We start from the raw sequence: 13,043 nt of genomic DNA, 5'->3' as shown, positions 1-13,043 counted from the left end.
CTCTTAGGGCACAACAACCCTGTGCAGCTACATCCCAGGGGAAGAGTGGCTAAAAAAGCTGCCTGGAGGAGAAAGACCCAGGGGTGTTGGTTGACAGCCAACTGAACATGAACCAGCAGTGTGCCCAGGTGGCCAAGAAGGCCAAAGGCATCTTGGCTTGTATCAGAAACAGCGTGGCCAGCAGGTCCAGGGATGTTATTCTCCCTCTGTACTCGGCACTGGTGAGACCGCTCCTCAAATCCTGTGTTCAGTTCTGGGCCCCTCACCACAAGAAGGATGTTGAGTCTCTGGAGTGTGTCAAGAGAAGAGCAACAACACTGGTGAAGGGGCTGGAGAACAGGCCTTATGAGGAACGGCTGAGAGAACTGGGGTTGTTTAGCCTTGAGAGGAGGAGGCTGAGGGGAGACCTTATTGCTCTTTACAACTACCTGAAAGGACGTTGTGGAGAGGAGGGAGCTGGCCTCCTCTCCCAGGGGACAGGAGAAGGGGGAATGGCCTCAAGCTGCACCAGGGGAGGTTCAGACTGGATATCAGGGAAAAAAATTTCACAGAAAGGGTCATCAGGCACTGGCAGAGGCTGTCCAGGGAGGTGGTTAAGTCATCATCCCAGGAGGTCTTTAGAAGACAGGTAGACAAGGTGCTCAGGGATATGGTCTAGTGGCAGATAGGAATGGTTGAACTTGATGATCCAAGAGATCTTTCCCAACCTGGTGGTTCTATGAATGCATTGAGTATCTACTTGTGTCAGGTAATTGTTTTTTCCAGAAATGCCCTAAAGCCATGAGCTAAGCAGCTCCTCACTCCCCATGACCTGTGGAGATCATGCAGTCCGATCCCCTGGCTAAGGCAGGCTCACCTAGAGCAGGCTGCACAGGAACGTGCTCAAGCATGTTTTTAATATCTCCAGAGAAGGAGATTCTACTACTTCTGTAGGCAGCCCATTCCAATGCTCCAACTCCCTCACAGTAAAGAATTTTTTCCAGATATTGAGGTGGAACTTCCTGTGTTCCAGTTTGTGCCAATTGCCCACTGTCCAGCTGCTGGGCACCACTAAAAGAGTCTAGCCCCATCCTCTTCACAGCTGCCCTTTAGATATTTGTAAGCATTAATAGGATCTCCTTTTTGGTCTTCTCCAGGCTAAACAGACACAGGTCTTTCAGCCTTTCCTCCTTTGAGAGACACTCTAGTCCCCTAATCATCTTCATGGCCCTCTGCTGGACTCTCTCCAATAGATCCTTAACTTTCTTGAGCTGGGGAGCCCTGAACTGGATGCAGAACTCCAGATGGGACCTCACTAGGGCAGAGTAGTGGGAGAGGATAACCTCCCTCAACCTGCCCACCATGCTTTTCTTAATGCACCCCAGGATACCATTAGCCTTCTTGACCATAAGTGCACATTACTGGCTTATAGTTAGTTTGTTCACCAGAACTCCCCGATCCTTCGCCACAGAGCTGTTTTCCATCAGGTCAATCCATGGCCTGTACTGGTGCTCACTGTAATTCCTCCCTAGGTGCAGGACCTTGCACTTGCCTTCGTTGAACTTCATTAGATTCCTCCCTGCCCAAGTCTCCAGCCCATCCAGGTCTTGCTGAATGGCAGCACAGCCTTCTAGTGTATCAACTGCTGCTCCTCATTTTGTGTCATCAGCAAATTTGCTGAAGCTACATGCTTTCCCCGCATCCAATTCATTGAACAATATGTTGAACAAGACTGGGCCCAGTACTGAGCCCTGTGGAACACCACTGGCCAAAGGCTTCCAACTAGACTTGAGCTCTGCCACCCAGACAGTTCTCAATCCACCTCACTATCCACTCATCTATCTCACACTTCCTGAGCTTACACGAGGTAGTTATAGGAGACAAAAGCCTTTCTGAAGTCAAGGTAGACAACATACACTGCTCTCCCCTCACCTACCTAACCAGTCACAGAAGGCCATCATAATTTGGTTAAGCATGATTTCCCACAGTGAACCTATGTTGACCACTCCTGATAACATTCATCTCCAAATGCTTAGAGATGACATCAAGAATGAGCTGTTCCATACCCTTTCCAGGGATGGAGGTGAGGCTGTCTGGCCTGTAGTTTCCTGGATCCTACTTTTTGGGCACTGGAGTGACCTTGGCTTCTCCTCCAGTCCTCAGGCACCACTCCTTTTCTCCACAGCCTTTCAAAGACAATGGAGAGTGGCTTAGCAATAATATCCACAGCTCCCTCAGCACTTTTGGGTGCATCCCATCAGGGCCCATGGATTTGTGGGTATTTGGTTTGCTTAAGTGATCACTAGCCAGATCCTCCTCAGTCAAGAGAGAGTCTTCATTTCTCCAGACCTCCATTTCCTCCAGGGTCTGGGATTCCTGAAAGCCAGTCTTAGAAGTAAAGACTGAAGCAAAGGTGACATTCAGTAACTCCACCTTATCAGAACCCTCTTTCACCAGAACATGCGCCTCATTCAGCAGTGGGCCCACATCTTCCCTAGTCTTCTTTTTGCTACTGATGCACTTGAGGCCTTTCTTGTTGTCCTTGATGCCTCTTTCCAGATTTAATTGCAAGTGGGCCTTAGCCTTCCTTGTTATATCCCTGTATACTCTGACACTGCTGCTATATTCCTCCCAAGTGGCCAGTCTTTTTTTCCATTCTATAAACTTCCTCCTTCCATGTGCAATTTTTCCAGAAACTCCATCTTCATGCTTCTGCTTCGTTTGCTTGATTTCTTACTCCTAGGGATGCATGGATCTCAAGCTTAGAGAAAGAAGTGCTGGAATATTGACCAGCTCTCTTGAATGCCCCTACCTTCTACAGCCCAATGGGATTCCTCCAGACAGGTCTTTGAAGAGGCTCTCTTGAAGCCTAGGGTTGTAATCCCGCTTATTGTCCTGTTTCTTCCATGCAGGATGATCCTAAACTCCACCATATCATGGCCACTGCAGCCAAGACTGCCTCAGTCTTCACATCCTCAAACAGTCCTTCGTTGTTTGTTAGTAAAAGGTCCAGGAGGTGCACACCTCTTCTCATCGGCTCTTCCCTAGCACTTGTAAAAAATTTATCATCAATGCATTGCAGGAACCTCCTGGACTGTGTGTGCCTAGTTGTGTTGCCTTTCCAGCAAATATCAAGGTGGTAGAAGCCCTCCACTGAGGATCACAGAAATAGAGCACTGATCTTGCAAAAATAAGCCTGAGGGCACTGTCTTTAACAAAATTTATTCACAGGAAAATAATCTCTTTCCATTCATAGTATTCAAAATTTCATTTGAAACAACAGTAAGAATGTCTTCAAAATACAGCTGGCACTTTAAAGGCACATAAAAGAAAAATGACAAATAAAATAAGTATTTGCTGATATCAAAGCCAGATATTGAGCTTTGTATGTTCTTAAAAAACAGATTCCACTTAAATTTAAGGTATTTATACCACCTCCCACAGCATTGTTATAAAGGAAAGCATGGCATAGGAAACAAGAGGTACCTCACACTAAGTATTGAACTCCAAAGTTCTGATTCTGTATTATTATCACCAATACAGTCACTGGAAATGTCATTTAGTGACGTCTTTTAGGCACTCTCAGATTCTTATTTAGTGCAATAGTTTGTGACCTTCCTTCTTAAGTTGTATCTCTGTACTTCCCCTAAATTATTGCAGCAGAGGACAAAATATCTTCCCAATAGAACACAAAAACCTCTAAAATTTAAGCCAAATAGAGCATGTCATCCTGCTCATTTTGTGTGTCCTCTTATACCTTAAAGCTGAGCCTTTCTGATGGTGCAGCATTTTGAAAGGGGTAGCAGAAAAACATGCTGTATGCTGCTGTCTGGAAATTCAGAAGGCTGCCAGAGACCAGAACGGCGGGGAAAAGGGATAAAACAATCTGACTTTGCAATTGATACAGGCAAAAAAATCCATGGGAAACACTGGGTACCTATATAGTTACACCATTACCAGAAATGGAAATAAAGCTAGGAGCACCCTAGCATTCAGAATTTGACAGATTTGATGATGATGTGAAAAAAAGAAAGGGAGGGGGGGTAAGCTTTTGAAGGAAAATTTCAGTGCAGAGACTTCACTTTCGAGAACATCAAAAAATGGGAAAAGAAAATCTTAATAGCAGCTCACTCTCACAAAGGATCTAAGTATTTGGAGTTAGCATTATTGCTTTTGTCCGAAAGTCCCAAGGCAAGTCTTCGGTACTGCAAAACACCTGTGAAAACACATGTCCAGATAGAACAGACACTGGTCCGTGGGCACTACTGAGAAATGCACTATATAGTGTTATTCTTGCCTGCACAAAGTTAGTGTAAAACCAATGCCTATGCTCAAGGCAGAGTAGCAGAAATGACCATGTGAAGTGAGTGACAAGGGCTGGTGTACACAGAATGCTACAAAAAAGTCTTGAGGAGGGGGACTAATCACCTGGCTCACTACTTATTATTGAAGAGGAAAGCTACTGGCCTCTAAAACCAGCACCCTGTGATTTATCAATCATATCAACCCTTCCTTCAGTCCTGAGTGACCAGGTCTGGCTCTAAACGTTAGTCAGCCTGCAAGATCAACCTCAGCACTCAGACACTCAACATCCCTGCAGGAGCATAGAAGTGGAAGAAAAATAACCCTGGGAGTACTGCATAATTCTAGAAAGAAGCCAGTCATACAAATGAGGAGGCTTACTAAGAACAAATAAAAAGAAGTAATCAATAGGGATAAATGCTTGTAGTCAGCATATCAAATGCACTGATAATATAGGAACACATTATCCAAAACAAAATAGTAAAAAAATATAAATCTTAGGAGAGTAAAAAAATGTTGATATTACTGTTTTAAGTAAAAAGTTTGGGGGGTGCCATTTGTTTCAAATGAGGCCTTTCAAATGAAAGCTTCCCAGGAAAATTAGTAGGAATCAGTTTATATTAGTGGGAAGAATATCTCTGGAGAGAAAATGAACACATCCTTAAAAGTAGAGATCCCTATCCACCCTCCTGCCACCAGGGACAGCAGTGGAGAAGCAGAGGGAAGCAGCCTGCACCATCACAAGAGCCAGGCACTGTGAGGAGAGTGCAAATTCAATAGCTCTCCCGTAAAAAAAACCTCACAGTCAGTGTACTGCAAGATGTTACACGGATGCAGCTGGATTTCTGGTAGCAGCCTGTGGGAGAGCTAGGGGCACCAGCTTTGGGAGTGGCTGTGGGTTTTGAGGGAGGAAGAGGCATCCCTGCACTTTTGCCAGGCTCTGCTTTCAAAGTCTGACATCTACCAAGGACTTCTATGCAAGGAGAGCTTGGACAACACCATGACCTTTGCAAAAAGACTTACCTTGGCATTTTTTTTTTTTCACATGGAATTGCTAACATCAGTAGTCTAAATCACTGCGGGCCTGGGGCTGCAGAGTCACATACGAACATTCTTGAATTAACTGAAATAATTATGAGAAATAAATAGGAGGTAGAGACAAAGACAATGGTGTCGCTGTTTTCCAATGCAAACCCTCACCTGTTTGTATTCAGATTTTTAAGCAAAGATCTCCTCAAAGCCTGAGAAATGTACACATTTTAAAAAAAAAAAAAAAGGAAACAAATAACTGAGTAAGAGCCTTCCTGCCACCTAGTAAAAAGTTATTATTTCCTGCACTTCTTGTTTCAACAAATTTCTTGTTCACCACCAGTCACCTGCTCTGGTGCCCCAGGACCTCCTGCAGTCTGCTCTCCTCCATGCTCCCACCTGCTGCCCTGTGCACAGCTGGACAAGGGGCCTCTCTCTGCAGCATCACCTGCAGCAGCTGGGCCCAAGGGACACATCTACCTAGCAGGACACCACAGCATAGCCTGTGCCTTGCTGGGGACACATCTGGGTTCTTCCCTGCCCCAGATTTTTACGATGTCTGGAGTTATTTCAGATACATCCAATTTGATTGAAACAGACCAAAGCTCAGGAGTTATTAGGTGAAAACACAAGCCTCCTTCCCTTAAGCTGTGGCTCCTCTCCAAATCACATTGCCCCAGTTCTGAAACAGCAGAGCCAAGGAGCTAAAGAAGGAGATAAGAACTACTAGAAGGTGTTGTTTTGTTTTTTTTAAAAACCTGTTGTACTCTGCAAAACAAATAGGAAAAAAAGGAAGATGACTTTTTCAATGCTTGTCCCTCTACACTGCTGCAGCAAAGAAGTTGTGTTTAGTACTCTTGTAATCCTCAGCTTTTGAAAATACAAAACACTGCTCTTGACCTGTTAGAGGTTTGTATTCATATTGTAATTGTTTCCACTGCTCCTAAACATCCTAAAGCGCTATCATTTCATTAAAAAGCAGCAAAAAGGTTTTTCTACCAACTTGGTTTTTGAAGTAGACTTCTTTGTGCTTTCTTTAGGTGCGACTGATTAAAATAATCATAAGATCTTCTAGCAAGCTGTCCACAATTAAAAAAAATAAGATATATATACACACTCTATGAGAGAAGTGGAACAACATATAAATTGTTATTCTTTGACAGTTATCAGGGGCATTCCTAGGCAGATTTAACATATTCAGCAGGCTTGTCTGAGACAAACCAATACAGGAAACAGCAACAACCCACTAAATATTTTAATTAAAATCCTGAGTAAGTTCCCACAGGTAAATCATTTAGTTCAACCACATCCTTTAAAACTAAAAGTCAAGACAGCAGAGGTAAACAGAAGCCAAATGATAATTCAGCTGAGGTACATCTTGGATGTTCCCTGGCTTCTCTGTGGCCAAAACCGGAAACATTCATTGCTCATATTGATGCATTTCAAAGGCAGAAACGCATTACAGCATGTGAGATAGGAGACTCTGTTGGCTTGGAAAATATATCTTGATTCTTGAGGAGTGAACAGAAGGATACATGAGATCCTGCCCTGGATATCTAGGAATTCAAGAGATGTTGCCTCGAAACTTAAACTCATGTGTGAAGATCTCTGTTCCAGATCACATTCCTGTTGTGGTGTGGGGAAGCAGCTGACACGCAGATAGTTAGCACAACTCTTCCATCTTCATACACCCTCTTCCCTAAGCCAAGTCACCAACAGTAAACAGCATGGGAAGGGTGGTTTTCCATAAACTGGGTACAACACAAGCATCGTCAATACCAGCATTTCCACAAATGAGACCACACAGTCTTCACCATCAGCAAAGGCAGGCAGCGCTTCAGAGTCGATGGCCAGTGCAGAACTTGTGCCTTCTTTGCTGAAGATGGATGTCCCCTCCTCAGGAGTAGGGTAGACCAAAATCTGTACACACTGTACAATTGCCTTTCTCCCAAACATACACTAATGACTTGTAGGCATCATTTTAAAGCCATTTTCATACTAAAACACATATTCAAGACTTTACATCCAACAGCTAATTAAATACTCATCACCTCAGTCTCTTGACAGTGTTACTCTTTCTGAGGACAGTAACAGAAACAAAAGTATTCCAGAGAAATAATCATGTGGAAAGTTCTTACTGATAAATAAGTGATATGCATCACATTTTTCTATATCCCTGATACTTTCAATTGGGAGTTTCATGGTTTTCCCATTATAAAATAGTTTCATAGAAATTCAGTTTACGCTGTTTGCAATAGTCCATTACCCTCAGGCTTAGAAACAGCTTCTGCCTTGATGAGGCTTCTGTGATCCTTTTAAATGGTAAACAGTTATGCTGCATTTAAAAAATAAAAACATTATACAAAAAATAAAAATTTTTTAGAACCTTTAAAATAGCTATTGTTCCTTATATCTCCATTCAGCTTTCACGTCAAATTGACCACAAAGTTCTTGTCTATAAGCTTCTTCAAAAATTTCTGCTCAGCGTTGATGTTGTGATATTCATTCTAAAGAGATGTGAGAACAACAAGAAAAATTAAATTCAAATTATCATCAGAAGCATCAGTTTGTTCTTTCCTTTTAATTACCTGTGATACCTCAGAGATGATAAGAATAAGTAGGAATGCTCTGGGGGAAAGACTTCTTGGCAAAGGATGTAGCACAGTCTCCTAAAAAAACAGGTGACTGGCTCTTGCTCAGACAGGTATAGATTTTCCATTAGGACATAAGCGAAAAGGGATGATCCTTCAGTAGCAAGAACAGTCGAGACATGATCTCACAGAAATCCTTTCATTACTAACTCTCCCAGCTCCTCCCCTTGATTAGAGGGAACACATTTACAACAAAAGCAGTCAGAAAATGACTAATTCTCAAAGCTCAACACAGGTTCTTGGAAAGCACACATTAAGCATCTGTAAACTGGATGTGCCCTGTCCATCAATTTCAAGAAGTCAAAACTACCATCCCTGCTGTAACCAGATCCTGGATACACAGGAAAACGCTGATGTTAGTGGAGGTCAGCACAAGATAAGTTTACAGACAATCTTAGACACTGAATCCACTAAAGAGATACAGTACCAATACTGCATAAAATATTATGCATATGTAGTATAATATTTACAACTCAACACTACTGAAGAATTAATAAGGGTTTTGTTTAGTTGTTTGGGTTTTAAAGCATCAAGATTTTAGGAAACTTGTGGATGCCTATACAACTCGTAATCAACTTTACCCTAGCTTTACATTCATGATAAAAAAGGCACTTGCAGAGAGGAACCTCAAAATGAAAGCAGGTTAAGGAAAATTCTCAGAGCAGGGGACACCTAGGAATACTCAGAGACACGAGAAGCTCCTAAGGACACTGTTTCCATTCTCCTCCTTCAGGAAAAGGAGAAGGAGGAAAAAAAAAAAAAATAACCTCCACATGCATAGCATGTACATGCTAAAAAAAACTATTACACCAAGGTAAAGAGCTGAGATAGAGTTCCTCGGAGTTAGAGACGAAGACAAGTGCAGAGACAAAATAAAACAGGGCCACGACAGTAGCAAAGCAGGAGGCCCTTCTCCGCAGGATGGGAGAAGAAAGCATCCCTGATGCTTGCCAGCCTCCTGATGCTCCCTCACCCTGGCAAGGCGTGGCTTCTCCCTCCTGTAAATGGTTCCTTCTTTTCAAACCCTCTCCAACCAAGAACTGCTTTTCTTCTCTGCTTTTAATTTCTGAAATTCAGCTCTTTTCCTAATTGCAAGTTTATAGGTCTTTAACTCCTTGCTTTCCACTTCACATACTTTTTTTTTACTTAAGACATTTGGCAACTATGAGAAATTGTGCAACCAGCACAGAATGCAAACAGAAGCAAATGCTATTCGTGTTCTAACACTGCTAGCAAACACACCTCTATGAACAAGAGCTGTGAAGCCTAAGGACAGTGCCAGCAAAGCAAAGCAGAACATACAAACAGACATCTCATGCAGACATTGCAGAATACAGTATAGCACAAGGGACACTAATACCATTATTCGTGTTGTTGTACCTGTATCATCCGAGACATCGTGTCATTGCCGTAGTAGTGCAAAGAACTGTTTCTGTCAGTGAAGTCGTACTTGAAGCCTGCCAGGTGAACTTCATGGCATATGTGAAATGCTAGCGTAATGGCAATTAGCCCCGTTGTTGGATGCTTAGGTTTCTAAAATGAAACACAGCACATACACATAAATAACTGGCTGCTTGATGGGAACAGCAAGCCTAAGAACTAAGGCAGCAGAAATCAGACAGCCTGGCTCTTCCACAGACATTTGGTTTTGTGGTTTGATTCCCTTATGTCTCAACAAGTTACGTGCTGCCCACAGGTTTTCCATGATCGGCCAATGTTGGCTTGCCCTGGGATTCTTTGGTTTCTAGTGAGGGCTGAGCCCACGCTGTAGTCCTTCCCTCAGCAGAGGCATCAAGAATGTCCCCCCATCCTTCTGCTCAGCAACCTTCTCTCTTGGAACTGGATAGGCTTCAAGATACTGGAGAACATTTAACTCCATCTAACTTAACTGAATTAGTAGATGGTGTTCAGAAGTTTCTAGAAGATGAAGATCCAGGCAAACAGAAAAGCATGGTATGTCTCAAATCTTCATAACACCAAACTAAAAATACATGAATGTTAGTGCTGCATTAACTTGGCTGCATTTGAACTTTTTCAGAGCAGGGACCAAAAGGACACAGCTTAATACCTTCCCCATACTTTCCACTAGAAGAAAACAAACTGTAAAATTGTTTACTTCTTCCTGTTATGGTTTGAGCTAAAGTAGAATTAATTTTCTAACCTTTCAGCTAAGCCTCATCTAAGTAACTTCATTTTCTGAAAGTTAATTTAAGTTTTAAGGCAGTATCTGCCTCTAGAAGATATAATGCCTAAAATTTATAATTATCTCTAAAGTAACAGGGCATTGGTATGCAGAAAGGCCACTGTCTACATTTATCCCTATGGTGACAAAGGTCATAAGTTGGTGGAATGCCATAAGTCAAAAGGGTGAAAATGGGTCACACCTGCAAGGAGAGGCAGACAGGACAAGTGGCCCAATACTGACCAACAGGGTATTCTATCCCATATATGTCATATTTGGTATAAAAATGAGGGATCATGAGGGACAAGCCCTCTTCTTTGATGGCTGGTATCTAGTACAGGCCTCATTTTTTCTTTTTGCCCCAGATCCCAGATCTGTGTGCTCCTAAACCCAGTTCGGGTCCCATTTGCTGCTGAGTCCACCCCAGAACCTTTTTCTCACATCTGCTCTGCAGCCTTGGTGGTGGCATTGAGTCACTGGGTGGTTTGATTTCATATCTTTGTACATGTTTCATTATTTTCTTATCAACACTATTAGTAGTAGTAATAAAGCTGTTTTAGCTTTCAACCCACAAGTATGTCTTTCATTTTCATTTTCTCTTTTCCCTGGGGTGAGATGGGGGAGGACAGGGATTGCAATCACAGCTGCCCACATTTAGCTGCTGACCAGGCTGGGGGCAGCTGAACCATGACACTCCCCCTACAGTGATATAGCTCAGAAGTAAGTGCAATGTAAAATATCAAGAGCACGTCATAAACAGGTATTAACCATGCAAAATTAACAGCACTAACCCAAAAATTAGCATTTACGCAAGAGCAGAGAACAACTGATTGCAATTATCTGTCCTATCTTCTGATCCAGTACATGACTCTTAGCAGCAGCTAAAATTATTTTCGGAAGTATAGAGGCAAGGTTTGTACAGAGAGGTGAACTCTTTCATTGGACTAAGTGATGAAGCTGAGGGGAAAATGTACCCTCAGAAATGGACAAAACTTTCAGGCACTAATGCCCCTCTTAGCTAAAGTAAGAATTTCATCGCAGACCAAATGAACTAAACACTTTCAGCAGTTGCAATCAAACCTCAACTGAGCACAAAAATCACGTGCTTTTTTCATCTCTTACTCAAGGTTCAGTTCATTTTCCCCAAAAATGAAAACTAACTAGGCAAGCCAGTACTGGACAACTCAGCACAGAGGACAGACAGATGTACCCAATAAAACAGAAAAAAAAATATTTCTTTGCATTGTATAATACAAGACCAAATTTCCAGGGAAAAGCTACTAAGAGCAGCTCCATAAGCCTAACTGAAGTCATAGAATTGAACTATCACCATTATGTAGATTTTTTTTGTTCTTTCAGAGTATTCAAAAAGTAACATCAACTTAAAACACTTGTTGTTGCCCAGGGCTTCTGCCAGTTAGCAAAATAACTTTCTGCCCTGGGGGCCCCAATAGCATAAACTTAGTGTTGACTCTGTCGCAATGTCTATACTAAACAGGATCCAAAAATTACGGCTGGAATGCTACAGGTCAGGATTAGTGCTATCTGAAATACCAAGAATATCACAGGTTACAGCCAGCTCTGTTTAATTTTGGCTATCATAAAGTTCACCTCAAAAGAATACACTAAAAAAAAGCAACACGACTTCTAAAGTGTATTGTTACACTATTCCCCTAGCAATATCCAGATATCCTTAAGCTATAATGAGATTTGTTCAGCCAGTCACATGTAATGGGAATAATCGCAGCCCCAGAATGACTCTGCAACAGTTTCTGACTTCAGCGCTGCTGGGGCAGCATACCTGATTTTACAGTTTTTCTTCTCGGCTCTGCTAACACCGTCACAGTTGCTAACTAAGAAACAGAAATGCTTGCTGGACTATGCATAACTGTGCACACAAGGAACATAAGGTTGGCTTAATGGAAAATGCAGAGACAGTAGGGAAAGCTATAGCAGTCTTTGGCATCTCCTGCAAGCAGAGGGGGCCAAAGCACAGGACACCAAAGAGAGCCCCAGCCCTCCCCTGAGACACACTATGGTGGCAGAGGGCTCCAAAGCAGGTCCTCCAAAGGTCACTCAGGCAACAGGAACTCCCAAGACATGACCTGCAGCTTAACCAAGCCACTATGGATCAGCTGTGTGAGTGACTGCAGATGTGCAGGCTCCCAGCCATGGACTGCCTTGGAGATGGGAGGAAAACTGAGGACAAGCATGCATGAGATTAACCTTTTATGCCACCTGGAACAAGGGGCTGCAAAACACATGGGATGGAGCAAGTGGGATGAGGAGGTAGGAGAAAGGGTCTCCAAGTCCCTATGTGCTCTCCCTCAGCTCTGGGCAGGGGCACCCAGAGTAGCAGGAAAGGAGCAGAGGACGCACATATAACCCAAAGCAACTGAGGGACCTGTTGGTACCAGCTCCAGGATACCATGTTTGCCTGTTTGGCTCACTGACAGCACTGGTCTTACTTTTATCCCCACTGAGAGGGGAGCACAGGAAGAGACAGCAGGGATTTCTGGAACCATAGAAGACATGGATCTCCTGTGGCCCCTTCGGAGATCATTAGGCACTCAACTACTCTGCTTTCTTCCCACCCTCAGCATAAGAGATGAAATGCCATGGAGCACCAGCAAACACGCAGCCAAACTGGGTATTCCAGTTTGAGAGCTAATAAGGCAGGAAAAAGCCACCAGTAGGTGCAAAAAAAGGGAAGTTAAAAAAAAGGAGAAAAGGGGAAAAAAAAAGGCACAACACCACTACCCCCCAAATTAAAAAAAAAATAAACCAAAAAAAACCCACAAACTCTACTCCCTCAAACATCAGAAAGATTAAAACAGAAAAAATAATTGTAGTAGACGCTCTGCAGTGACAGCCTGTCAAACATTTTCACACACATCAGT

At 42.9% G+C, this 13,043-nt stretch overlaps 1 protein-coding gene across 3 annotated transcripts in view; it reads right to left on the bottom strand.

Moving 5' to 3' along the window:
* Window positions 1-3,189: 3,189 nt before the first annotated feature.
* ST3GAL6 (ST3 beta-galactoside alpha-2,3-sialyltransferase 6) overlaps window positions 3,190-13,043 on the bottom strand; it is a 47,064-nt gene continuing 37,210 nt past the window's right edge. For all 3 annotated transcript variants that reach the window (XM_069868200.1, XM_069868191.1, XM_069868183.1), the window contains 2 exons: window positions 9,342-9,494; window positions 3,190-7,817 (listed from right to left, as the gene is read on the bottom strand). In XM_069868200.1, coding sequence (XP_069724301.1) covers window positions 7,737-7,817; window positions 9,342-9,494 — 234 coding nt within the window. In that variant the 3' untranslated portion in view covers window positions 3,190-7,736. The remainder of the gene's footprint in view (window positions 7,818-9,341; window positions 9,495-13,043) is intronic.

This window comes from Phaenicophaeus curvirostris, chromosome 1 (assembly GCF_032191515.1).
Source record: "Phaenicophaeus curvirostris isolate KB17595 chromosome 1, BPBGC_Pcur_1.0, whole genome shotgun sequence".
Taxonomy (NCBI): Eukaryota; Metazoa; Chordata; class Aves; order Cuculiformes; family Cuculidae; genus Phaenicophaeus; species Phaenicophaeus curvirostris.
This window is presented reverse-complemented; position numbering and strand designations above follow the sequence as displayed.